Source organism: Myiozetetes cayanensis, unplaced genomic scaffold (genome assembly GCF_022539395.1).
Source record: "Myiozetetes cayanensis isolate MyiCay16 unplaced genomic scaffold, myiCay2020 scf7, whole genome shotgun sequence".
Taxonomy (NCBI): domain Eukaryota; kingdom Metazoa; phylum Chordata; class Aves; order Passeriformes; family Tyrannidae; genus Myiozetetes; species Myiozetetes cayanensis.
The window spans coordinates 5,751,912-5,776,567 of NW_026087964.1; the positions used below are offsets into that span (position 1 = coordinate 5,751,912).

At 38.3% G+C, this 24,656-nt stretch overlaps 1 protein-coding gene across 1 annotated transcript in view; it reads left to right on the top strand.

The window, feature by feature from the left end:
- The window catches only part of FAM193A (family with sequence similarity 193 member A), a 44,132-nt gene extending 19,827 nt beyond the window's left edge, over positions 1 to 24,305 (top strand). The window contains 14 exon segments of the mRNA XM_050337971.1: positions 530 to 642; positions 797 to 1,039; positions 3,062 to 3,215; positions 3,317 to 3,496; positions 6,481 to 6,732; positions 8,494 to 8,692; positions 9,982 to 10,254; positions 10,601 to 10,883; positions 12,598 to 12,784; positions 14,605 to 14,835; positions 16,702 to 17,274; positions 17,276 to 17,543; positions 20,499 to 20,580; positions 23,436 to 24,305. Of these exon segments, the coding sequence (XP_050193928.1) occupies positions 530 to 642; positions 797 to 1,039; positions 3,062 to 3,215; positions 3,317 to 3,496; positions 6,481 to 6,732; positions 8,494 to 8,692; positions 9,982 to 10,254; positions 10,601 to 10,883; positions 12,598 to 12,784; positions 14,605 to 14,835; positions 16,702 to 17,274; positions 17,276 to 17,543; positions 20,499 to 20,580; positions 23,436 to 23,529 (3,132 nt within the window). The 3' untranslated portion in view covers positions 23,530 to 24,305.
- Positions 24,306 to 24,656: the final 351 nt, after the last annotated feature.

Below are 24,656 nucleotides of genomic sequence, written 5' to 3' on the forward strand. Positions count from 1 at the left end.
GGTGGAGGTTATTTGGATTGTATTTTTTCAGTAAAGCAGTCAGGTCCCCTCTTGGGCAGCTACTTTGTTTCTTGACTCTATCCCATTGTGGCTACAAAATTAGTGCTAATTCTTCTTTGCCAGCTAAGGGTGAGTTTGCTTTCTCCGTTTGTCAGCAGTGTCCTTTTGTGCATACCATGAAACAAGACAAGAACTGCTCAAGTTCAGAATGCGTCAGCAGAAATACCGTGCAAGATGTACGTACAAATGAGTCAAGGAGATGGACTTGTCCACTTTACTGTTTCATAGTAGAAACATACTTTATTTGAAGAGTCTCAGTGCCAAATGTTTGTTGCTTGTAACTTTGAACTTTTTCCTTTTTCACCCATGATCAAAACACCACCTTCATGAAATTATTCTGAATTATTCTGCTTTTCGATTATTTTGCCCAAAGAACGCCTTTTGATTATGTAACTTGTCATTATGTGCCGTTGAATTTTTAATGGAAAGACTTGCACTACTAAAACACTGCCTTTACCATTTACTTCAGCTTAATAACAAGAAAGCACTAGCTGGGGAGAACAACTTCACAGACACAATGAGACACATGCTGTCATCACGTTTGAGCATGCCTGACTGTCCCAACTGTAATTATAGAAGAAGGTGAGCTGATGTTTTTAGTTTGGAATCATATTAAAGCATTACTTTCTCGTTCAAGGAAAAAAGAAATGCATTATTGGAACAAAGAATGTGGTTACTTTAAATCATTGATACTTAAACAAGGTCATAAAAACCTGTAATCTGAATTCTTGTACAGATGTACTTGTGATGACTGCAGCCTTTCACACATTTTAACGTGTGGCATCATGGATTCTCCTATAACGGATGATATCCACATTAACCAGTTACCTCTGCAAATTGATTCTGCTCCGGATTATCTATCTGAGATCCGCCCACCCAGTATGTCTTCAGCAAGTTCAGGATCAGGCTCCAGCTCGCCTATCACAATTCAGCAACATCCCAGACTGATCCTCGCAGACAATGGTTCTGCACCAACTTTGTAAGTTCTTTTTTCTGTTCTCGATTGCTGGAGTGAATTGAACTTGAGCAGGCAAGTGGCATTGACAGGCTATTGTTACGTAATGTTAGTTTTGCCTCCGAAAATTATTTAATAACGGTACTGTGTTCAGCCAACCGCAACTCCAGTGCTATGTGTGCCCGAACATATATATATATATTTTTTTTTTAATCCTGTGAAGTTCTTAAAAATTTCTGAAGATATTGACTTAATATTGCTAGAAGTGTGTGGAGTGTGTACGTTCCTGCTTTGCAATAACAAGGACGTCAGATATAGACCTGCTTTAGAGGATCATTTTAAAATGTTACATTTTCCTGGGCTGAGCAAGGGAACTGGTGTTCTTTTCTTTGAGGGATTGTCATTTCATATGAATCAGTTTACTTCTGCCTTTTTCAGAAGGCTTTTAGGATTCTTGAAGTTGTGTTAACGTGAGTCTTGCATTAAAAACGATTGTCTGTATCAGAAGTAACTACCATCCCCTTTTTTATACTCTGATCACAATGACCATCAGATTTGATGTTTACATTAGTCTAATGTAAACTCCCACCCCTTCATAATTCTGAAGGGTTAGAGCTGCTTGGTAGGCTGGCTTTTGTATTGGGTGTGTGTACAGCTAACCAGGAGTCTCCTCTGTCATGTGATATTCTAAAGGAATACTTAAAAAAAACAACAACCCAACAACAACAAAAACCAACCAAAAAACCAGAACAAACAAACAAAACAAAACCAAAACAAAAACTTTGCTATTGGTGGGAACACTGATGAAATACTTGCTGTAGGTGCTGTCCAGGAAATTTGCGTTAGTGTTCCGTGTTAATATGGTGTGACAAATGAGGACAGTGCTGATGTGTGAGGTGTTTCCAATGACTGTCACACACTGAGTTCCTTTTCCTCTAGAAGTTTATCTTCTAACATCAGTGATTTAATCTTCCGTAACAGGACTTTAGTTTCTGATCCCATTTGGGCAGCACTTGAAAACAGATTTTGTGGTGGTGTGTTTAGCTGTGTATTCCTAAGTGTGTACTTTGCCGTTTCTATAAACTCTCACTAGTTTTGCTGCAGAAATGTCAAAAATTGTTCAATTTGTCTCTTCAGAAGCTAGTTCAGTTGAATCCAAGTATTATTTGCTGTCAGAAGCCTATTTTTAGGGAAGTACCACTGCTCCCTGGGGAAGTGCCATCTTGTGTCTCATACTGTCTGCTGTGTTGTATTTCTTCATTGCACGTTTGAAATATGCCTGATGGTGCCATCATGTAATTAAATTTTGGCACAGTATTTTACGGAATGCAACAAGATATAGTGTACAGTTTGAGAGCTCTTCCAAGAGCTCTGAATTGTTGTAGCAACACAGACTAACCAATCTTTGCAACACTTCCCTGGAGTGAGTAATTAAACGAGCAGGTTCTTTTACTAGCTATCTGTATGGCAGAAAATTCCATTAAGTATTTTAGAACAGATTCTGAAAAGCAGATGTGGGGTTGTCTACAAACTAGTTGCTGTTTAGAAATTTAAGAGTTACTGTGATGTGTTCAGTGTTCCCTATTTACTGGTTTGACATTTAACGTGTGGAAAAACTTGCATTTTATATTGTATTTTTTTCCACATCACAATTTCTGTAAATGAAATCATTGGCATAAGGCTTTTTTTCATCAAATTAAAGGTCATCCATATCCCGTAATTACTAATTCCATAGAGTCTTGGTCAGAAAGCAGTGGTGGAAAAACATTTTACTAAAAACCAGCAGAGAATCACATTTTTGATCGAGTCTGTCGTTCGGGCACACGACTGCTACATTTAGGAGATTAATATGGCTGTTCGCTTGATTTTACTTGCTTGGCGATACAGGATCAGTTGAACAACTTGAGAGACCATCTTTTGATTCCTAATTGGAACATTTATACAAGGGGTACCTTCAACTGTATTTCATTTTGGTGTTGTAGCTGCTTTCACTATAACTGAGGTTACTGAGCACTGTGATTTATCGAAGCCTGTTTTCCCCCTCAGTGGTAGCGATGATGAAGATGTTGCGCCGTTATCAGCAAAGTTTGCTGATATCTACCCGCTGAATAACTACGACGATGCAGAGGTTGTGGCCAACATGAACGGAATTCACAGTGAGCTGAACGGCGGAGGTGAAAACATGGCGTTGAAAGATGAGGTACAGCATTTCCAGTGTCCTGTCTTTTCCTGGCAGTTGGATGTGCTCACTGAGGAAAGGCCTGTCCTTCACTCCCGTGTTAATGAGTTGATGTTGTCCAGTCTCCTCAGGTGAGCAGTACGAGCAGCAGTTCCTCAGAAGCAGATGATGAAGAAGCAGATGGGGAGAGCAGCGGTGAACCACCAGGGACTCAAAAGGAGGAAATATCTCTAGGAAAAAGGGCTTTAAGGAAAGAGGAAACAAAAATGGATAGTCCACCACCTTCTTACCCCAGTCAGCAGGTATAGTCATCTAAAAGCAACCCCTGTAGTAATTTAATTTCTGAAATGTGGCTGCTTGAATTAGAAGACATGTGCATCATCAATTATTTCCTTAACTTTTAAAATATTCATATTATCAGTGGGTAAGTATGACATGTAAAATATTTTTCAACTAGTTGTTATATTGTCATGGCAAATATCTGTCTTTAGTCAAAACCTGAAAAATGTTAAGTCATGTTGAAGGTGGCTTCAGTAAAAGGGTAAAAAATTTATTCCTGCCTGTATGAATGAGAAACATAAACTAAGGAGCATTTCTGTTTGGAAGCTTGACCTTTGTCTTTGCTAAATATTAATGGTTATGTTATTTGAAATTATTTGACGGGGGTGAATGTCAGAAGTACTTAGTTAACATGTATTTTTTACTACTGTATTTGAGGATTAACTTTCCCCATTGAAAAACCCCAGGTATTTAAATCCATTGCATGACTTACGTCATGGGTCTTGGTGTGTGTGATTTTGTTTGGTTTTAACGGCTTAAGATTATTAAGCTCTTGTCTGTGAGGTCACCAGACCACCCAGAGAACCATGCCTAGATTATCTGCTCAGCCAGGAGTGGCGTTTGGTTTAACAGCTGAGCACCAAGGCAAAGTGTCTGATGGGTTTGCTTTTGTAATTGTGTGGCTTTTAATCTGAGTTACCCCACAGCTATGACACAGGCTCACTGCTTTGAGGGGAACGTTACCTTTATTTCTTACTGTACAAAAGAATCCACTTTGGTGCACCTTTGTGAGCTTAGACAACCAGTCATCTCCCAGTAGGTGTTCTCCTGTGGTTAGGATGTTTGTAAGACCTTCCACTGGAAGTATTTTCTCATGTGTTAAGAGTAAACCTGATTTTCTTTCAGCAAGTATGGCAAGGTTTTTTCCAGTGTATTGTTGACCAATGCCACACTTACATGGGGTGAGACCTCTGTCAAACTAGTTTGAAACTGATGAGGAGATTCTGCATTTGTTGTGGAAAATCAAATGAGATTATGTAAGTCTACTTGCCTTAGGGAAGCAAACTAAAATGCAAGATAAAAGGATGGGTTTAGCCTTTCGCTTTTTTGTTTTCTTTATGGAAAAGGGATTTTCTCAGAATTATTCTGGGGAACTCTTAGTGATTTTCTTTTTTTAGTCTGATCTTCTAATCAGAACTGAGTAAGTATAGTGTTGTATTTAAGTGATTGATTTCACTGGTACATGTCATGTGCATGTGAGATTTTTTTGGCATTGTCTCTTGGGATTGCTCATTTACTCAGTATCTCTATCTCTCTTTGGATTCCTTTTCAGTACCCAAAGGTTTGTCAGAATTGGGTTTTGAGTCTCATCATCTAGTTTGACTTCTTTTTTCCACTTTCATTTTTTAGTAGATTAGTGTTGGTTTCTCAATAATACTGTTTTTTGAGAGAGTTGGGTTTTCTTCTTTATACACCAAATTAATTTAATCATTGTATTTGGTTTATAAAATCTTTGGTTCTTAAAATATACCTCATGTTAAAGGCTGTAATGGTTTTATGTGGTAATGAAGAATTACTTGCTTCTGAGACGGAAGGCATATTTAAGAAGAGTATCACCTGTCAATTCTTTTTTAGAAATACAATTAGCTAATGTTGTATTTTTGGAAAAATGTGTACTTCCATATTGCTGGGGAAAAGAGCAGTTGGGAAGTGGTCCTGCTGTTGCTTCTGATAAAATTATCTTTCAGTGAAATACCAGGTGACAGTGGCAGCAAAAAATACTGAGCTGAGAGAGGGAAGTGGAACTGCTCTTTCCTGGGGTGCTTTTTTGCTAAAGTCTTGAGTCCTTTTGAAAGAACAGAGGCTGATGATACCTTGAGATGAGTAAAAGTTTCTAAGAGGGTGTGGTTGGTGGGATTATGAAATTTCTCATGAGAAATGTCAGCTTCACACGATCACAGAACAGTTGAGTTTGGAAGGGACTTCTGGAGGTAATCTAGACCAGCCTTCCTGCTCAAAGCAAGATCATCTAGAGAAGGTTGGTCAACACTGTGTCCAGTTGTGTGTTGAGTATTGTCAAGGATAGAGGCTCCAGAGCTGCTGTGGGTAAATATGTTCCAGTGTTCAACCACCCTCACAAATCAGTGGTTTGGGTGGAATTTCCTGTATTTCTCTTTGTGCCCATTTCCTCTTGTCCTTTCATGGGATACCACTGAGAGGAGTCAGGCTCTGTCCTTTCTACTTGTCTTTTCCCCACCCAGTCAGGGAACACACACTGGTAAGATCCCTTAGTCTTCTTTGTTGAGGCTGAACAATCCCAGTGATCTCATTCTCTCCTTGTTTGACAGATGCTTCAAGGCCTAAATCATCTTTGTGGTCCTTCACTGGGCTCACTGCAGTGTGTCCATAGCTCTCTCGTGCTCGGGAGCCCAGAACTGGTCCTGGCACCAGTCTCACCAGTGCTAAGCAGAATGCAAAGATTGTTTCCCTTGGCAGATGCTGGTTGTGCTCTGCCTAATGCAACTTAGGACTACTTCCAACTTTTATCAGCTAATCAACCTTTATCACCACTTCCCACATGTACTTTTTGCCATATGCTTGGAAAATTTTGGAAAATATTAATCCAATTTGACTTTTTTCTTTGTATACTGGGGTAATTAATTTCCTAGTAATGATCAAACACTGTCAAGGCTTGTATCAGTATTTTGAATGAGTGTTTTGCTTGTTGTCACTGATCGTGGATGTTAAATCTCTGTATAGTATGAAATGCTGTCAATTCTTAGGGTATTCTTAAGTACAATAAAGATCCTTCATTAGTGCTTTCACTTCACTACAAGGCTTTTCCATTGGTATTAGACAAAATAATTCTGTGGATGCTCTGAAGATATTAATTGATGTATGCAAAATGAAATAGTGATTACTAAGGTTTTACTGTCTCTTGACCAGATTGAATTTTTTAATTAGTTATTCTTTTGGTTATGGTTTTTTGTTTTGTTTTGTTTTACAGGCTGATCAAGGTCCAAATGCTTGTGAGTGTCACGTTTGCAAACAAGAAGCCTCAGGACTAACAGCCCCTGCACTTGCAACTGGAAGGCTGCCTGCTGGCCACCAGTTTATGAATCCTGAAAAACCTGCACATCCTGCACTTCATCTTTATCCTCACATCCATGGACATATACCATTGCATACAATTCCTCATCTGCCTCGTCCACTTATTCATCCCACCTTGTATACTGCTTCTCCCTTCACACACAACAAGGTAAGCCTGGGGAAGGACATGGATGCATCCTCATCCCAGGAAAAATACTGCACATCTGAACAAACCAGCATGACTGAGTACAGTCAGCAGCCAAAGTTGCTTTACACTGTGGTTGGTTTGTAGTATTCCTTTTGTGAGGCGTGATGAAGGGTGGGGAATAAAACAGATTCAGAACCAAATTAAGTACTCAATTCAGGCAATAATATTGTGAGATTTGTAGTTCAAAATCTTAGTGATATTTTCTTCTTTTTTTTTTTTGAGAAAGTGGAGGCATAGGAGTCTTATTTGTAAGGGGTTTTTTGTGCTTTGAGAGAACTTGCTATTTTGCAGATTCTGCAAAATTCTTTTGGCCTTAAACTTGTAAGTAATAAACAAGAGAAAGATATGGAACAAGAGCTGAGACCAGGTGACAGTTTTTCAGAAGTAGGAGTCAAAAAACAGAGGTACTATTAACGGGATGTTGTTTCACACACTATTTAAATGAGCTGAACTGTGGGTGCTGCTGAAAAGGGCAAAGCCTTTGTCATTAGATACATATTCCTCTTGTCTCCTTTTGGTCTGATCCAATCAGCCTGTGGTTGCAAGGAGAGTAGATTAGCTCACCAAGATGACTGTTACTGACTCTTACTGTGCTCCTTAACATCCACTTGTTGTTCTCCTGTCTTATCAGTGTCCCTTCCTTTGTTGCAGTGTACCAGCAACAACCACTGCTGTTCTTCTGAAACCCTCTTAAGTGTTTTTTTGCACCCATATGTATGAATTTTCTTTAATGCAGGTTATTCCAGCCCCTCCCACCTTCACCATTAGTCAGATAATGAAAATCCCTCATATAAAAAAATGAGACTGGGTATATAAGGACTTTCTTTGGCCATGGGTGTTTGGGCTTTCACATCTGAAATGTCATTGGACTCAACTGGTATTTTTAATATCTATATCTACTTCTGCATAGCTTGTCATTGCATCAAATCTAGTGCAAAAATAGAATAAACTTGCTTTTCCTTGATTTTTTTTAAAGGAGGCAGAAATTGAATAAAATGTTTGCATTGCATAAGGTCTGTAGGAGAAAGTTACATTTTAGAATGTGAGTAACAATTTCACAACCAGAAGAAATGGGGTGAGCCAGAAAAACTTCCCTCTATAGGAGAAGAAAGTGTGTACCCCCTCCCCTTTTTTTTTCCAATTGCTTCTTAAAAAATGAAAGGGTTTATTCTTTGCTTGTTAATTTTAAGTCAGGAACCTGTTAATACTTGGAGATAAAAAAAGCTGAAAAAAATAATCAAGGTTTTTTATGTTTTATGTGTTTTGTTTCTCTTGCCCTTATTTTCAATGCTGAAGTGTTTGTAATCCCTTTTTTGCAATTGTCTATCGTGGTAATGATTGTCGTGTCAGAGAGGATTGGTTTAGGCAGCTTGGGCTTTGAAAGGTAGTAATTACTGACAAGTTCTACATTCATACAAATACTGTTTTTAATTGCACATTAACACAAGTATTTCTGGAGATTTGGATGTTTTGTATTCATCAGTTAGCTGAATCTAAAAGTAGTGGTTTTGAGTATAAAACATACACATTACATACAATCTGTAGTATATTATCTGCAGTAATAATCAACAAATCAGTTTTTTTATCGTTCTTGGAAATATTGTTTATTATGCTTTTTATAATGCTTTTCACAATTAAAACACTGTGATTTGACTATTGCTGTTGGAGTGACTGTGTAAGCAAACAGAATATTAACGAGGAAAATACTCTTTATTTTTGTAGGCATTACCACCAGCTCCAGTTCAGAATCATACAAACAAGCATCAAGTATTCAATGCATCTCTCCAAGATCATATTTATCCAAGCTGTTTTGGGAGCACTCCAGATTGGAATAGCTCTAAATTTATAAGTCTTTGGGGTTCAGAGATGATGAATGACAAGAACTGGAATCCTGCTACATTTTTGCCTGACACAATTCCTGGTGAGGGTTTGTTTCTACTTCACACTGACTAGTTAAAAGCCTTATGTTTTATGGGTTTATTTTTTTCAGGAATGGTTGGTTTCATCATCATGGTTTTGTAAGATGAGACTCTGGCAGATTTGCTGCCGCCTCTACTACAGTGAGGCTGAAAATTGAAAAATAAATTCTTATGTACTGGGGAGAAGATGGTAAAGGCAGAAGAATGGCATACTATTTTTCATCTGTGGTCATTGTAGAGTTTTGTTTGTCTTCAGAAGTTTAGGACTGTAGAGAAATGGGAAGTAAGGGGAAAGTTAAATAACTTCTAGACTTCTGCCAAAAAGGCCTGCCCTATTTCTGCAGGCTAGTAAGAGCATTGGTAACACACTACTGCATCCTACTTCTTATAATGCACTGAGATAACTGCATTGTCATTCACAAAGACAGGCATAAATCAAGAAAGAGATTAATTTAAACCAGGAAGCCTTTGGAAACACAAATGGTTAAAGTGAAAGAGAATAAAAGAGAAATTACAGAGAGAGAGAAAACTTTCCATTCACGTCACAGCAAATATTAAAATGCCTTTTTTATTTTATTTGACTTGTATGAGAAAGGAATTTTGGGTTTGTGTTTTAGCTTTTTTTTTTCAGACTGATCTGCTGCTAACTTGTGTCAGATTACTGCAGTGATATTTAAAAGGAAAGGCATTAAAAACATCCAGAAAAGTTCCTCAGTAGGATAGCTCATCCATTTACCAATGTAGTCATGGATAGCTGTTCCAGCAGATGGGTGGTGGCCCATTTGGGTGGAAGGTCTATCACAAAGGTGTTACTGTAGTTAACTGGAATGTCAAATAAATAAAGATGAGATTTATCGTGTTGTATTGATAAAAGGACATGTTGTTTGTGGTTATAATTGTTGCATGGCTAACCTGGTTTTCACATATTAGGATTTTATATACATAGCGTGTTAAATGGTGTCCAATTTTAGGTTTTAAATTATAAATGGATAAAGATATCTGTAGCATCTTTACTACTTGTTAATACATATTTAGTAGTCTTCTTACAATTGTAACTTTAGGGTTTGTGATTTCTGCTCTGTGACTTCACAGCACTTTTTGTTACATCTCCATTATTTGGGGAGGAGGAAGGGGGAAAGGAGAATTCCCTTCACTAATCATACTAAGCCAACACTACCGAAATATATCCTTGCTTGTCTGCTTCTAAATTATTGAATGCTTAATTCTAAGTCCCACAAAGACAATTCTGTAACTCTGTGATTCTGAACTACTGTGTGTGTTTCAATTGAAGGGAGTGATATATTAGCACCAGCACTCTCAGAAATAAGACCCGAAGCACTTCCTACTACATCTAGCAATGAAACAACAGCAGTTACTGACAGCAAAGAGAAAAAAAATGCTGCAAAGAAGAAATGTCTGTACAATTTCCAGGATGCCTTTATGGAAGCTAATAAAGTTGTCATGGCAACCTCTTCTGCCACTTCTTCTGTCTCGTGTACAGCAACTACGGTGCAGTCAAGCAGCAACCAATTCAAAGTATCATCCAAGAGACCTTCATCAATAGGTGAGGATGTGTAATCCACGTACAGCTTCAGTAACTGGCTCGAGTACCTTTAGCTAACCATAAAGATCTGTGGGTGTGTTTATTTTAGTAATGATATATATTTGATGATTTTCATTAACTGCTGTTGTTATTACTCCTGAGCTGGTCTCTGTAGTCCTGGATTAAAGAACTTTGTGAAAGACCTTAATGTTAGTGTTTGAAACTGGTAATAGAGATGCGTTGAAATACTGCTGATTTTTATAGAAACTGAGAACATCCAACACTTTGTATGATTGTTTGGGTAGTTAATGGAGACTTATTAATTATTTTTAATTGTAAGTGTTTTCTTTTTTTTCCCCCAATTTAGGTGAAGTGTTCCACAATATTAATAAAGAGGACCATAGACATTCTGCACCAGTTGCACCACGAAATAGTCCTACCAGTTTAGCATCCCTTCCTTCACTGTCTCCTGCTGCACTGTCTCCAGCCTCTACACCACATCTTCCAAACCTTGCTGCTCCTTCATTCCCCAAAACTGCTGCAACAGCCCCTGGATTTGTGGATCCTCATTCAGGTCTTTGTCCTACTACAGTTGCACCTCCTACTTCAACCACAGACAGCTCTGCAAGTGCCCCACCGAGTGTCTGCAGGTAAGCTTGGTGTGGTTATTCTTGTTGGTTTTTACAGTAGAAGGGAAACGAAAATACACATACCTTTTCTCCTTAGCCACTGGTTGTAGTGTGAAAGAAGAGCTGTCTGTGTGTTTAGCAAGTGAAACTGAGCACAGACACTTAGTATGCAACTTAGTGTGAGACTTGACAAATATGATTTCCACTGCAGAGTCTAGTTACTGAATTTAGAGTCCTGAAACCAAATGTTTTCTCACTTTTAGAAATGTTACCTGGGGATATACAAGTCAAACCCTTTTTTTTTTTTTTTTTTTTTTTTTTACTCTGTCATTGCCAGTAGTGATTGCTGCTGCTGAGACACAAACCTCCGTTTATACAGGGCTTATGGTATGGAAGGATGTGACTTATAAAGGCTGTCAGAGGTCTTGGAGGTTGGGAGGAGTTTGGTGGAGCTTTCTTCTGGTAGTGTTGTGTATTGTGGAAGACTGACAGTGGTGCCAGCTATTTGATGTGTCTGGAGGGTGGAGGCAGAAGAGCAGCTGAGTCATTGCTCTAAGGGCTCTGTGACCTGTAGGGCTGTGAGCATGGATGCTGTGAATGTAGTCTCCTGGCTACTGTAGGTTTTCAGAGGAAGATGCAAGGTTTAGGTAGAGTTTGGTAACTGCGTGCCTGAAGTGCTTCTAAAAATGCCCTTATCTCCATTATTAACTGGTTTCGTTGATGGTGTCACCAAATAAGTAACTGTTGTTTCATACTTGAGAAATTAGTGGAATTTTGTAAGGAAATTTTCCTACCTGGTGAAGGGAGATAACTGAATATGGGCTATTGAACACAATAGCCAGCTGTTGTCATCATCTCCAGGTGCTAATGTGATGTTTTTTAGTTTGTAAAATAATGAACTGGGAGACAACCTAGAAGCAGTGATGGTGTTTGGGGAGGGGGAGTGAGGTTAGAAAGAAGATCTATATATATTTTGTAGGTAAAACAGATTATAGCCTGTTTTCACCTTTCTAAAATAAATAAGAAAATGCTAGTCCTAGAAAAGTGAGGGGTTTTTTTTAATACTACTTTCTTTTGAAGAAAAATCACATCAGTTTTAGAAGAACTGGACAGTAGATATGTTGGGTTCACAGTTATACAGAGCTCTGGAGGAAATCCACTGCCTTATACATGCTTATTGAAGAGAAATACTAGTGTTTCCCCTTCAAAATAAAGTTGCAAACAGGGTAATGGGAACATTCTGGTTTTAGCTGACCTTGGGTTTTTTATTTAAGTCAAAAGCTTGCAAATCAATCTAAAACCAGGATATTTGCAGCTGCAGACCACAAGTGACGAGATGGGCAGCAGTTTCAAAACCATTTCATTTAAAATATCTAGAATCACTACTTCTGAAATAGTTTACCTGTTGAAAGCCAGGAAGAACAGTTCCAAAACTTGTTCTCAAGTCTGCCTGTTCAGTAAGTCACTAGAATAATTTTTTTATAAGTCTCTTTCCCAAGTATCAGTTTACCTTCTGCTTGGTTTGGAATGTCTCCATTTGCAAGCTAGTGGATGAAGGCTTTAAGGTTGGGTATGTCACCGGTGGCTGATATCCCAATTTGAGAATCATTGTTCCTGGTAGATGCACATATAAATGTTTATGGTTGGTGGTTTGTTTTGTTTGGTTTGGTTTTTTTCCAAATACCTTATGTATTATCATTAGAGTTTTTATAAACTTTTTCTTAATTTAATATAGTGATCCTGATTGTGAGGGCCATCGCTGTGAGAACAGTAACACGTATGATCATCAACAGTATGATGGAGAGGAGAGCCAAGATGAAGATAGTTGTTCAGAGCACAGCTCCAGTACCTCAACATCCACAAATCAGAAGGAAGGAAAATACTGTGACTGCTGTTACTGTGAGTTCTTCGGCCACGGAGGAGTAAGTTGTTGTATTTTAAATTGCTTTTGTTTTCTTTTTTGTCACTTACTCATCATTGATTACATGTGATTTATCAGACTGCAACTAAGGGGGTGGCATTGGAACTCAAGAGAAGTTGTAAAAGGAGTCAGAAAGTAATTTTCCTCTGAAATGAAGAATTGAAACAAACCTTTCCAGTTGAAAGCATTCAAGAGCAATAAGAATGACTAAAAGATTTAGGAAGCAACTGACTTGGATAATAGATACCATGTTTGACTGAAACTGCAAACAGGGTTATTGAACCATTTCAGTAACTTCACAAAATCCATGCACTCATCTGTAGTACTGTAATTATAATAAATGTGATGAGTTTGGGTGAAAGTACACTTTATATAGGATATTAGTTTAAATCTTTGAAATCTTTGTGGCAATTTATGAGCCATTCTCCCATCTGTAAAAATACCAATCCTTGAAGTATTCACTTAAACTTGATTAAAAAAAAAAGACAAAAAAAAAAAAAAAGTCCCCTGTTCTTACCTAGAACGTAGACCATGGAAATTAGAATTATATTTTTATCCAAGGAAAACCCAAACTGCATTTTCCCCATTTTCCGAATTACAAACCATTTTCTTTATTGGTGTAATTTGATAGGCACTGACTTGTATTTTAAGGATGATTTGAAGAAATTATGAAGTTCTAATGCATGCAAGTTATGTTCTTTATTTTAATACTTTACGCTTTTTTTGAAGGATCCTTAAGTTAACTTCATACCAGTAACACATCTACTGAGGTGTTGTAAATATATATTTTCATTTGCACAAATGAAATGCTAAAAGCTGTCAAGTTGCCACATTTAGTTTTTTCTTTACATGTAAATCTGTGTATAATCTGTTTTAATAATCAGCTCAGTAGTAGAGTTCGAGTCGCTGGCATTTTTCCCATTTGAAATAAAAACTCGGTTTATAGGCCATGGATTGCATCAAATGCAGTTTCATCTTAGTGCTTGAAGTGAATTAAAAGCCCCTGTGGCTGAAAGGGGCAGGAAGGGGATACCATTTCTTCTTGCATGGTCCCACCGTGTCCATGGTTTATCTGTGTGTGATAGTTACCTGATGGCACAGTAAGATACTCATTTTGCTGAAGTGGCAGAGTGCTGCAGGATTTTTAAGTTAATAGGCTTTGTTTTGCTGGTTTAATGAGTTGAACTGGTGTAGCTGCAAACAGATGGGCACCAGGTCCAGTACAGGAGGGGAGAGGGTAAGGCATCGGGAGGGGAGGAGGAATGAGGGAGTTGAGAGGCAGGAGCAGTGGGTGGGAATACAGATACAAAATGTGATGCAAGGATTCCACTTGCAGCAGTGTGGAGTTATTGATGTGACTCTGCTGGAGGGGATGCTGGCACAGAGCAGGATAATCAGCCCTTCACAGTTACAGCCCAGGGGCCTGTGTAGCCCAAACTCTGAAACAGACTTTGTAGGAAATAAAAACCAGCAAATGCCTGCTCCTTTCAAATTCTCAGATATGGTGTACCAATCACAGAAGAATATGAAAATCTCTTTTCTGGCTTTTAAAAATTTCTTTGTCTTCTCACTCATGTGATCCTCCTCGAGATCAGTCATTCTTTCAGTTGGAAAACGTAGTTCACTAGCCAGCACCAAGTCTGACAGGTCTGTTGCCTGTCAAATTCACTTTTAGGTGCACCTACAAACAATGAGGAGTTTGATACTCAGGTTTGGACCTTCCATGTTACTTGAAGCTCTCAAAAGTTCCAAAATCTCAAAAGTATTAGGTCAGTGACATTTTTCCGTTTGGTCACTACATTTTTGTCTTGTGTCCTTCAGCCTCCAGCTGCACCAACCAGTAGAAATTATGCAGAGATGCGAGAAAAACTTCGTTTACGTTTAACAAAAAGGAAAGAAGAACAGCCCAAGAAGCCAGATCAGATCTCTGAAAGGGAAAGTGTTGTTGACCATCGAAAGGTGGAAGACTTGCTACAATTTATAAACAGCTCTGAAACCAAACCAGTAAGCAGTTCTCGTGCAGCCAAACGAGCCAGACATAAGCAAAGAAAGGTAAGACATAAAAGTTCATTTATCCCAGACCACATATTTTTGAATCTGTGCACTCTCTGTAAGTATGCCACTGTACACTGGCTTTATAATAATGCTGTGTTTTCTGTATAGTTTATGGTACACTGCCTGTTTGTTTCCACACAGTCAACTTGCCTGTTCTGATGCTACCTAAGGAGTTTTGGTAGTAGACAGGTAATATTCCTCACAGTGTCATTGCCATGTGTTTGCTGCTAGTCATCTTTACACTGGAATTTCCCACACTTAAGGAGGTTAATTCTGAGTGTCAGACATGTTAAGAATTCTATTGTTTTGTAGCATTGACATTTAAAAGTTGGGGAAGTTAGAAAGCCAGTGTTCCTGTATTGGGATAATGATTATGATAAAGTATCTTTGTAGGAAGCCAGGGGACATAGGTCAGTGCTTTTATGAGAGAGGAAGAGTTGAGGTTTGATATTTTTAGAGTGATGGCACTGAGCACCTTGCTGTCCTGTCTGACAGAGGTTGAGTGCTGTGCCAAGTGACGACACAAAGGGTTATCCCAAGCTGGAGTGAAGTGGCAAGCTACAGAGAGGGGGCAAAGAAGAAAAAAACTACAGATTGCTTTCAAATGAAAATTGGCAAAAAAAGATTTCTAAAGAACTCCAGTGTTTTAACAGTGAAATTATTTTTTGAAGATAGTATTTGCTGAGTTAATAGAGTAAATTTGTTTTGTTTTGTTTTTATTTGGAACAAGCAAGACATCTGCTTTTCTTACTGCGATTCAGGTATCAGCTTTAGGTTTAAGTTCAAGGCCCAATGAGATCAGTTGCTGAATGTTGTTTGAAGTCTGGTAAGCGTGTTATGCACACTGTAAATATTTTCTTGTTTGTGGATTTCCTTCTGGCACTACTTCTGCTTTCTTTAAATGATTCCATGGGTTTGGAAGACCTAATGTTCCCTAGCTAAATTCCTTACGTTCATGTTGTAGCACTATTCAGCATCTTGAAGGCTTAGTGGATTATTTATAAATAAAATTAATTTTATAAAACTCGGATGCAAAATTCACTTTGCTCTTGCAATGCACTTTGAGCATAAAAAGTGGAAGATTCTCACAGGGTTTTTCGCATGACTTCCATAACTGAAAAGTAATGCCATACAGGAACCTCTAAATGTGCAAGAAAATAAATGGTCATGATTGTTCTCGGTGTATGACTTTCTTTCATTTTGCAAACGATGCAAGTTCAGTGCTGCACAGCAGAGTTTTAGGCATTGGCAGTAATGACTGGAAAAAATCCCTTGTGTTTTTGCTTTGGTTAATGAACTTATGGCTGACAATAGAAAACTTTGCCATCCTTAGTGTTTTTGACAGCGTTTAATGTAACTATTATTTGCTTAGCGTTTTAGTGCATGTTTTTAATGATTGTTCTTCCTAAAGTTCCTGAACATTGGAACAGAGCAACTCTGCTGCCATAGCAAGAGAAGAGGTAAAAGACACAACCTGATGCAAACCTGAGTTACCTTAGTAATAAACACAGTCACTGAGAAAGAAGCTGAATGTTTTGTTTTCAGCAGGTTTTTGTGGGTATAGAAAGCTTTGATATGACGTTAGGCTTAGTAGTAGCAAAGAGAAGATCAACAGTGGGTATTAACAACAGTCAAATGAGTTACAGAAACATAGAAAATGGAAATATAGAAAGGATTGTAATGTGCTTAAAAGGGCAGATTTTGTGTAGTTATTTGCTTGCTCTGCAGACTTGTGGATTAAGTATGTTCATATGTTCACATCCTGCGATTTATAACATTCACAGAGAGAAGTTGTCATAATCCCTAAAACTCTAAATTTCCAAAGTATTTGTCACTTCCAATAAACCTACTGTTAATTTGCAGCTTGAAGAAAAAGCTCGACTCGAAGCTGAAGCCAGGGAGAGGGAGCATCACCAGTTGCTTGAGGAACAGAGGCGCCGTGAGGAAGAGGAAGAAGAGAGGCTGAAACAGGAATTACAGCGCCTTCAAGAACTTCAGCAGCTGCGGGCTGTAAAGAAAAAGAAGAAAGAACGACCCAGTAAGGACTGCCAGAAGGTGGACATGCTCACTCGAAACTGCCAGGCAGTGAAGGAACCTGTCCCAAACGCCCCCGAAGACATTCAGAATGGTACACTTGAACAATCAGAAAAGATTGAAACCTCCTCCGGTTCACTGTCGAGACACGTGAATCACACAGAGCAGAGGCCAGTTCTAGAGACGGGCTGTGAACTGTCCAGTGTAAACACTAGAGACTCAAAACTGCTCTATCAGAAAGAGGGCAGTGTAAAGCAGCACGAGCCCCTCTCTTTTCTGCTTGATATTATGCATCAACATAAAGAAGGAAACAGCAAACAGAAACTAAAGCAGATAAACAAATCATGTGTTGAGCAAGTGAAAAAGCCTGTTGAATCCCCCAAAGCAGCTGAGATTCAGACTAAAACCCAGAAACCAAATAGAATCCAAAGCAAAAGCAGCAGAGCTCCCAACACTTGCAGAACCTAAAAAGGATGATAAGAAATTGAACAGTAACAACAAAAAGCAGCTGAACCACGTAAAGGAAGAGAAAGCACCCATAACAAGTGAATCCCCTTCACCAAGTGAACAGCAGCAGAATAATAAGCTAATACTTGCAGATTCTCCTCAACCAAAAGGCAAGAACAAGAAAAACAAGAAGAAAAAAGGGGACAAAGTCAACAATTCCATTGGTAAGTGTGTAAGAAAGTTAAGAACTTATGTTGGTTTTGGTTGTTACCATTTAAATCCAGAAGTCTGACATCTTTATCTTCAGGCCTTCCTACCAGTGTAAATTTGAGAAACTGGTATCAGGAAAACTCAAGTCATCAGAGTTGTAACAATTAAGAGATGGATAGTGTTCTAGGAAAGAGGTGTAGGATATTTTCAAAAATAAAATAACTAGCACACACTGCAGGTTTTGGTGGGGGGGCGTTGGGTTGTCATTTAAGAAAGGCAGTCTTCTGGAAAGCCTATCTTTTTAAAATAAATGTATAATTCAATAGTATTCTGAAATAAATTTTGAATTTCTTTAAAAGTGAGGTTGGTTTTCACACAGCATAGTATAGTATGGTATGAAGTTGACCTTACTCTTTAAGCAAGAGAAATAAGGGAATTCTACAGTCAAAGAATGGTCATTCATGCATAAATATGCATTTTTTCAGTGGAAATAATTCCTTTCTTATATTTATTACATTAACAGGTAAGTAAATAAAAAAACTAATTTCCTATTTTTGCCCAAGTGAAAAGTTGCAGTGGGATGTTAATTAGTTGATAATATTGTGTTCTCTGTTTTAGCTTGTCCTAGGTAAACAGAATTTTTTATTTATCTGATAGAAAGAATAAAACTGTAGGAGATTGAGTTGACTCAAGCAAGTTGCACTTGAAAAAATTTATTTCCAGCTTGTTTTTTGTTTGCCTGAACACATCCAACAGCTAATACCAGAGCTGAGAGGCTCGTGCAGTGCTGGCTGGTTGGCTTTGTCAGCTCACCAGTTAAACTGCCATTCTCAGGCATCAGGTTATTCCTGCACGTGCTTGGTCCCTGCTGGGACTGCCAGCTGGGTGGCAGTTCTGTGGTGTGGACATCAGTCTGCCTGGAGCACCCGGTCATTCCCCTGGGACCACCTGGGAGCCGAGGGGTAACGGTGCAGAAATGAAACATGTGCCAGTTCCTGCTGCCGTTCTGACTGATAAGCACATCAACGTAGGAGACCTTAATCCTTCGGCAGCCTCTGCCAGTGTCTCAGAATATTTGTGTGTTAAGCTTTGGTACAAAAATGTAAACCTAACTCGTGGTTGTTGGAAGTGCTGGGTGTAGAGCCCAGCTTTGGTTTTTTGTGGTTTCATGGTTGGGTTGGGTCAGCCCACCATTCTTTGTTTTTCAATCTTGCATTTAATGTTTCCATTCCATGTCAGTGGAGCAGCAATACAGCGTGAAACCATTGCATGGAACCGTTTTCTCTGATACCTTTAGTTCTTGTGTTGTGGTGTGTTTGGGGTTTGGCCTTTTTATTTCACCAAGGAGAATGTACTCCAGTGATGGGAGCAAGATAAAACTCCAGAACTGGGAGCAGAAAGAGGAGACTGGAGACATTTGAAGGAGAAAATATTGAAGAGGGTGGTGATGATGGAGGGCATTTACTGTAGGACAACGCAGGTGCCTTCCTGCACCTTGTCCTCCTCCCACCATTGTTTTCTCTGCTTAAATCAAGTATACTTATAATTTCCAAAAGTTAACGCTTAAGTGTTAAAAAACACAGGGACATGTTTCTGAGAGAGTTGTGCTGCTCTCTGTAGAGTTGGGACTGGATTTCTACTTCGAGTAGTTCTGACTTTGGAGCTACAAGAAAGATACTGTAATACACATTTTTTCATGTAGTTGTAATTCTTTTAAGACAGGGGGTTGATGTACAAAATTAGCAAAGACATAAAAAATGAACTGAGAAAAAATATGAGAACTTGGGTAATTGAGAGAACATGAAAAGTGGGTAACAAAGCTAGAGGGTTTTAACTGAGTTTTAAAATGAACTGTTAAAGCAGTCAACATTATTGCTTTTGGTGAGATCTCTGTTTCTTAAAAAAATGTATTCTGGCAAGTATTTTAACTTCTTGTTATAAAGAGGCTAAAGAAAACTAGGAGTGTTAGGGAAGCCCTGTGTTTATAGGACCTTCTGCTTCTTCAGAGTGAGTTGAACAGCAAATATATGCAACTTTTAAAACACCAGAGGTGTCTTTAGAAGAACAATAACAACAAAATTGTTGCCTATTCTCATAATCTCAAGGATTCTAAGGTCCAGGTGTGTACTTGGTGGGTTTTGTTAGTTTCTTTGTCTCACCCATTTTGGAACGTTTTGCGAAGCAGCTTTAGAAATGAGACTGGAGTAAGTACGTGGTGAGAAAAGAAATTTCAAAAGGAAAATGTTTTAATTGGTTTCTACAAAAAGTTATGCTTTCTGATTTATTTCTTTATAAAGTACAAAAGAGAACCATACACTGAGATAATGCAATATACCAAGAGACTTTTATGGTGACTTTTTTGCTATAGCTGAGACCTGAATTCAGGTCATATATTAATGTGTTAAATGTTGGGTTTTTAATAAAAAAAAAAAAATCCTAATGGTAGCTAGCATGACTTAAACTCTTTCAGACACAGCCTGAGGATCATGTCCCAGAGGGAGTACAGCAGCTGTAGAAATCCAGAATTATTAAAGTATTTTTCTTTACAAATACCATTTTAAGTATATTTCTAGAGCTACCTTTTTAGTAGTAAGATCAATGAATTTCAGACATTCAACAGCTATCTAGTTCATTGAGCCCTTTGGATAATTTCACTATTCTCATGTGTTTTCCAGGTTTATGGTATCTTTTTGCAATGAAATCAGTAAATTTACTATTGATTAATCTCTTCCTTGTTCCCAGTGTAACTCCTTAAAGACTGGGCAGAGATACTAGTATAGGGGTTTTAAGAAGTGTCTTTTTAATGATAAATGTGTATTAATTCATCCTAAATATGAATAATCAGTAGTCTACAAAGTTTCAGTCAGTTTTCCAAAAACATCTTTAATGTGGCTTCTTCAAGCTTCTTCCTCTCTCCTTCCTCCCTCCCCATGGAATCCTAACGTAGTGTCATCCTTTTTCCTTTGCAGATGATGTGTTTCTACCCAAAGACATTGATCTAGACAGCGTGGAAATGGATGAAACAGAGAGAGAAGTGGAGTATTTTAAAAGGTAAAACGCTGTAGTCCCTACACATAAAACTATTGTTGCTTCATTCCGTATGTCATGGTTGTAAAACAAACAAAAACAACTCCAGCACACCAACCCCCAATTTAATAACTAGCTCCTGGCAGAAAAGCCTATGTAAGCACTGTGGTGTAACACAGAAAATCCTGTTACAGCTGACATTTTGAGTACTGTAACAATCACCAGAGCTGTGATCTGTGGGCACAGCTCATAGCTGAATAGCACAAATACAGAAATGAGTGCCAGAATTATCTGTGTGTCCCCCAGGTTCTCATCGAGGCTTTCAGAATATTTTCCATTACCTTTTTTGTTTTTAAGTAAAGTTTCCTTTAATATTTCCTTGATTTTCCACAAAGGCCAAATACTGATCAGTGTTAAAAGAAAAGAAAAGAAAAACCTAACATGATTTTAAGTGCTGAGCAAATGAAACTTTACTGTTTAAATTTCCAAACAGATACTTCAGGAAGGTTTTCTTCCTTGTTTGCAGAAGCTATTAATTGGGAGTTCTATACACAAAGTAGAGATGATATAACTGCAGGATATTAATTTATGCCAGTCATTAAGAGGGGTTGCTTATCATACAATCGTAGAATGGCCTGGGTTGAAAGAGTCCTTAAAGACCATATAGTTACAACCCCCTGCCGTGGGCAGGGACACCTTTCACTGGATCAGGTTGCTCAGAGCTCCATCCAACCTGGCCCACAGTGACAGTAAAAGAATGAACCTTTCCTTGTGAAAGTTTTTTCTTCTGTGCATTTTGGTTGATTTGGGGATTTATGCATCATATTTGAGAGTTGGAGTCGATCCTTGTGAGTCCCTTCCTACTCAGAATATTCTGATTCTGTGATAGTAGTTACTTTTAAATTCCTCAAATATGAGGTGACAGCTCATGTTTAAATAGTGTAGCACATGTTCTCCTGTAGTACTGAAATCCACTCAATCCACACAGTCACTCAATTTCTGTTCTTTAATGTTGGCTGGATGTGCTGATTTCCCATGAATACATTTAGTGAGCCTTTTAGCCAAATGTGAAAAGTTACAAATAACTCAGTTTCCTGACTTGAATAATTCAGGACTCAACAGTAGTTTTGCACAAAGCAACAAAAGCTGTTTGTTTAAAGGATGAGATCTTTTAAGCAAGGACTTTCAGTATTAATTTCTCTTCTAAATGTATATAGTTTTCACTGCTTTTGTGCCTGGGATGTAGTGTGTGTCTGGGTCTTGCAGAGAACAGAGAACAGCTGCTGCTTAGTGTTACTGCAAAATGGGTGTATCTGGTTACTTACAGAGTTACAATGTACAAGACGATGAAATTTTCACCAGTGCATGGTGTTTCGTCTCAAAACTTATTTTTCTGAGTGGTGCCAATTAAAGGATTTTTTTTTAAATGAGAGTGTAGGTTTTACAGGTGAAATATGCCATGTATTAGGTGCTGCTAGTGTTGGTATAGCATAAGCCTTTGTTAGGGAATATTCTTCACTTCAATAAAGTTTGCAGTATCTGTAGCAAATAGAAAAGTTCTTTTCATCAGTTGTTTACTCACAGTAGGATGAATGAAGCAGTGTCTTCTATTTGGAGAAGTGCAGTTGAATTTTGGAGATAAACCTGTCAAATGTGATTCCAGATGAAGACTTAGCACTTTAAAGTGGACTGTTTGGTGTTCATTCAGTGATTGGTGTAATCTACTCCTTTACTGTCACCTGTTAGGAATTGTGTGTGACTGCCCAGTTTTTTTATGTATATCTACTTAGAAAAGGTTTCTGAAAAGCCCTGATTGATGCAGTTTTAAGGGAGAAAAACATGTACTTAATGCCATGAAGGTACCTTTAATGTATATGTTTCTCTATAATTCAGTCATTCCCAGTGTAATACTTGGAAGGCTTGTTTTAGTAACTAAAACATGGCTTGTTTTTGTAACCCTCCGTGGCAGTGAGCTGCACAGGCCTACTGAATTCATACTTTTTACTGATAGTTTGTTCATTCATCATCTTTTCTTCTTGACTTGTAGTGGCATAATAGATGGATACTTTAATTACACTCTGACATCAGGTTTAATATTGCAAACTACTTCTAACTTTAGCATAGAAAGAACAAAATAAGTCTTGTTTTAACCTTCCACTGTACCTGTTCTACTGTGCTCCTTCTGTCTGCTCCCCTTTTTTGGCTTTCAGTTATTACAGAAGCAGTAAAGCTTTCGAGAGAGGTTTGCTCTACTTTGATGCAGTCATGCAGCCTTTAGCCTACATAAGCCACACCTTGCCTTGATAAAGTTCTTCAACATCAGTTAAGTCACTGAAAGGCTTGCATGTGGCAACCTTTTCCAGAGTTCTTCCATAAATTGTGTTCAGTGAAAGTGAATAAGTGGATTTTTGTTCTAAAGGTGTTTATCCAGGCATGTTGGGCTACTTATCTACTGTATTATAGACAGGCCTCCTTTCCCTGGGTCTTTGTCTCACATGTAACTTCTCTGTATTAAGGAAAGAAGCAGCAGTGTCCCATTGACAATGCTGCTTTACACACTACCTACCACTTATTCTTAGCCTTACAAGATTTTTGGTGAATACACTGATGCCATCTCTGTTTCTGGTTAACTCACTTCTATGCCACTAAATACACAGCATTCCTTGCTGCCTTCTTCACTCATTCCTGATAATACAGTTTAAAGTAACTGGTTTATGATGTATTTCAGAGATGGGCTAGTGGTTTTGGGTTTTTTTTCAGGTATGGTTTTTTTAAGAGATTATGTCCTTCTGAATGAGAGCTACTCTTCAAAAGAGGGATAACACAGGAGGCTTGATTTTATGTGTATTGATTTCACTTTATCACTTTCTTCTTTTCAGATTCTGCTTGGATTCTGCCAGACAGACAAGGCAGAGACTTTCCATCAACTGGTCCAATTTTAGCTTGAAAAAAACCACCTTTGCTGCACATTGAAATGACACAAGATGGGGAGGGAACCCTGCAGGAATCAATGAACGACAACTCCACTTACCTGTCCTGCTGTGCTGAGAGCTTATCTGGTCTTGAGCCAGTGCTGCCTTGCCTTGTCCCCAGTGCTGTGTGGATCTGCACTGAACCCTTTGGCCTGATAATTCTTGCGGACTGAAAAATTGCCACTTTCTACCTGAATTTGTTAGCTTGTGTGCTTGTAGTCTGTGAGTGAGACTTACTTGATTGTAGCTGTATGCCGTTGGAGTTGGAACAATAGCTCTTTTCCATCTCCTTCTGAATGCCTTGGCCTCAGAGACTTTAAATTGCTTAGGCTTGGGTGGAGGCCAAAATACTAGGTTGCATCATCTGCAGTGGCTCCTGTCACTTCTGCATCTAGCTATGTTTTGTCATTCTGACTCCTGACAAAGGAATGGACCTAGTCAGTTGTGCTTTCATCTGCTCCAGAACTCTCCTGACATGACTTCATGAAAAAGAGGCTCTTACGGGACAAGTATTCCCTCAATTCTTTCACAATCTACTGTTTAAGAGTGTACAAGTTACGCTATTTGTGTTTTGATTTTTTTTTTCCTGACTTGTAGCCAGCTTGTGTAAGAATACTTGCAGAATGAGAAAATTTAAAAAAGAACAGTACTCACACTATCAAATCTGTTATAGAGTGTATAATTGTATTAACACTGAAGCCTAACTGGCTACTTTTTTAACATATTGTTAAGTAATATTAAAATCATGTCTTTCTTTTTGAAAGATGGAATACATTAGTATGGCAGATGACTTGTGTCTTGCTTTTTTCCTGCTTGGGTGGGGAAGGGGAAGAAAGAAACATACAAAACAGAAGTTTTCTAACCTAAATTTCATTGTGTGTCAGAATTGGTCAGTGAACACTAATTAAGTTTTACATATTCTTTGTATGCCAACTCACATGATACGAAAACTGCTATCTGCTAGAACTAGAAGGGCAGCTGCTGAGTGCTGGAACTAAGTTTCTGTGAATTACTTTAATGTTTCTGTTTCAGTGGATAATTGGTGAGAAACAAGGTAATACAGACATTTCCAATTCGATGTCAGTGCAGAAGTGAAGCAGGTAGGCTCAGTGCTGCTGTCATGTAAAT